Source organism: Galeopterus variegatus, unplaced genomic scaffold, assembly GCF_000696425.1.
Source record: "Galeopterus variegatus unplaced genomic scaffold, G_variegatus-3.0.2 Scaffold1968, whole genome shotgun sequence".
NCBI lineage: Eukaryota > Metazoa > Chordata > Mammalia > Dermoptera > Cynocephalidae > Galeopterus > Galeopterus variegatus.
In genome coordinates this window covers 81409-83959 of record NW_007728079.1, presented here as the reverse complement: position 1 = coordinate 83959, position 2551 = coordinate 81409, and the positions used below count along the sequence as shown (strand labels likewise).

The 2551-nt window shown below is 38.6% G+C and overlaps 1 protein-coding gene across 1 annotated transcript in view; it reads right to left on the bottom strand.

Annotated features, from left to right (window-relative positions):
* HGD (homogentisate 1,2-dioxygenase) overlaps nucleotides 1-2551 on the bottom strand; it is a 48027-nt gene that overhangs the window by 35863 nt on the left and 9613 nt on the right. The window contains exon 4 of the mRNA XM_008579857.1: nucleotides 1037-1142. Coding sequence (XP_008578079.1) covers nucleotides 1037-1142 — 106 coding nt within the window. The remainder of the gene's footprint in view (nucleotides 1-1036; nucleotides 1143-2551) is intronic.

Genomic DNA, 2551 nt, shown 5'->3' with positions numbered 1-2551 from the left:
TGAGTATTGGCTCTACTTGAGAGAACTGACAGAAACACAATCGAAGGTTCCCTGTGTCATCAAAAGAAAAGAATTAGAAAACTTATTGTGGTCCAAGCAACCTCTCGACCCTCCAAAACTAGTATATAATAAATGTTTAATTGGCATTTAGCGTGACCAGGACTCTACAAAACACAGGTATTCGTCCCATTTTGCAGTTGAAACATCATGGCACAAGGACACAGCTGGTAAGCAGAGGGGCAGGGATGCAAACCCAGGCTTGTTTTTCTTCCTACACTATACATCTGTTATTAGCGACTATATCTAAACTCAGGGCAATACACTGGGGTTCTCAAAAGGTTTAAAAATTAAAAGAATTCAGTGCATTATGGCACTGGGCCTCTCTCACTGCTGCAAGCAGAGTATATAAATAATACGGATATCCAGAGGAAAAGCCCACTTAGCACTAGATTGAAAGGAGGAAACTTCTAGGCAAACAATGGAGGTTCCTAGGTCTAAAGAGAATGTGAAAGCCACGTGTCGCCCCAACAGACTTAAGAATTCGGCTTAGACACAAGACTGTCATCCCTATACCAGATTTCAGAGGCCTCTTTTCAATCAGTATTGAATGTGTTTTCTATATTCCTTGGTAAATACAGATTTTAAAAAATAAAACAAACAAAAACGACCTATGGGCATGTAGACACTTTGACCAGCCTATATAATCTGCATTCATCCAATTCATCTGGGCACCGGGGCATTCCTACCAGGTTTGACCACTCTTGTGCCTATCTACATGCCATTAGGCTAGAAAGACACAAACTTGTACACACACACACACACACACACACACTTATACACAATCAAGCAATTCCAAAATTCCCACCCAAGTTTGAGCAAAACACACACACACACACACACACACACACACACACACACACACTTTAGCATCTATTTTAAAAAGCTGTCTAATTTTTCAAAGATCATGGCCTGATTTAAATATTTGTATTCAAGGCTTTGGATATACGGTATGCTCCAATTCTCAGGTCCGGGTTACCTGGTTAGGATCAGGATCAACTTCATCCCAGTTGTGAGTGACATGGCCTTGGTCAATAGATTCAAAGGGCTTGTGAGAAACTGAAGGTAGAATCCGATATAGCCAGCTATGGGGAAGCAAGGACACACAAGCCTTAGGGTGATGTTCTGAGTGATACATGGACTGGCACAGGAAGTACCATCAGGAAGACACTCAAGTCAACAATGATCTGTGGCTTTAATGTGAGAAGCAATGATGCTGCGTCACTTCTTAATAGCCATTTGCTGCCCAGAGCCCTGGCTCCTTGTAACCTTCTCACTCCACCCGTCACTCTTCACATCGAGGTTACAGCTCCTGATTATTCCCATGCTGCTGACAAATGAGGAATTGTCTTCTCAACAACTATGAAGGAAGGGGAAGCACCTCAAGGGATATTTTTGTAGGAAAATTCATAGAAAAACATTAGCTTATGTACATCATAGAATGCTAATTCTTAGTCTGGACTGTAAGGACAATGAGTCCTAAGTAGATCGAGAGAATATGAGTGGTATCTTTTTTATTTCTGAAATACAAACCAATTTTTTCCTTTAAAATTATAAAAGTAATATATGCCAATGGTAAAATTAATTTAAGTATATATAATATGTATATAAAATAATTCAAATAGTTTTGAAAGATAAATGATTCTTTCTCCTCTGATTTCTTTAGGGCTATTCCTCAATCATCAGAGCTTAATGATTTTCTTATATATTCTCTCAGATATATCTCCAATGCATTTGTAAGCAAAATTGCCAAATTGTTGTACCACTTAATTCTCATACTTATAATGTGTGAGAGCACCCAATCACCCTCATCTTTACAAATCTGGGTATTATTAATAATCCTTGTCTTACATGTGAAAAATAGTACCTCATTGTATTTTGTATTTTTTAAGTTATAAACAAGGTTGAGACTCTTCATTTGTTTATTGGCTCTTTGTAATCTTTCTATGAATTACTTGTGCAAGTCCTTTACTGTTTCCTATTGGGTTATTTGTCTTTTTGATATTGTAAAAGGTTTAGGAAATCAACACTTCTGTACTCCAAAATTAAGAGTGTGTCCATGTTTTATTATAGTACATTTATGGCTATGTTTTCTTTTGTTTGTTTGTTTGTTTCTTTTGTTTTTTACGTTTTACTATCTGTACATGTTAAGGTATGAGCCAAAGATCTCTCTGCCAGGACTAGATCTTAGGCTTTAGGAAAGAAAGAAAACTGTAATGAAGGAATCCTGAAGGACACCGGGAGCAGAACCCTCCGGAAGTTGAGAGGGACTCTGAAACTCACTAAGAGGAACCCAAGTCCTTCCAGAGGCCATTACTCTGACAGAGTATAGAAGGAAGAGACCCTTCTTCTGACTATGGGAAAGCAGACTTGCTTTAACAGGCTCTGGCCCTTTAAGCCCAAGGACAGTCTACCTCAGCAGTTGGAGTTGCCCTGGCCCAATACTGAGCCACATGGGGGATAAATGGGTTAGATTTATTCAATTTCATTTGAT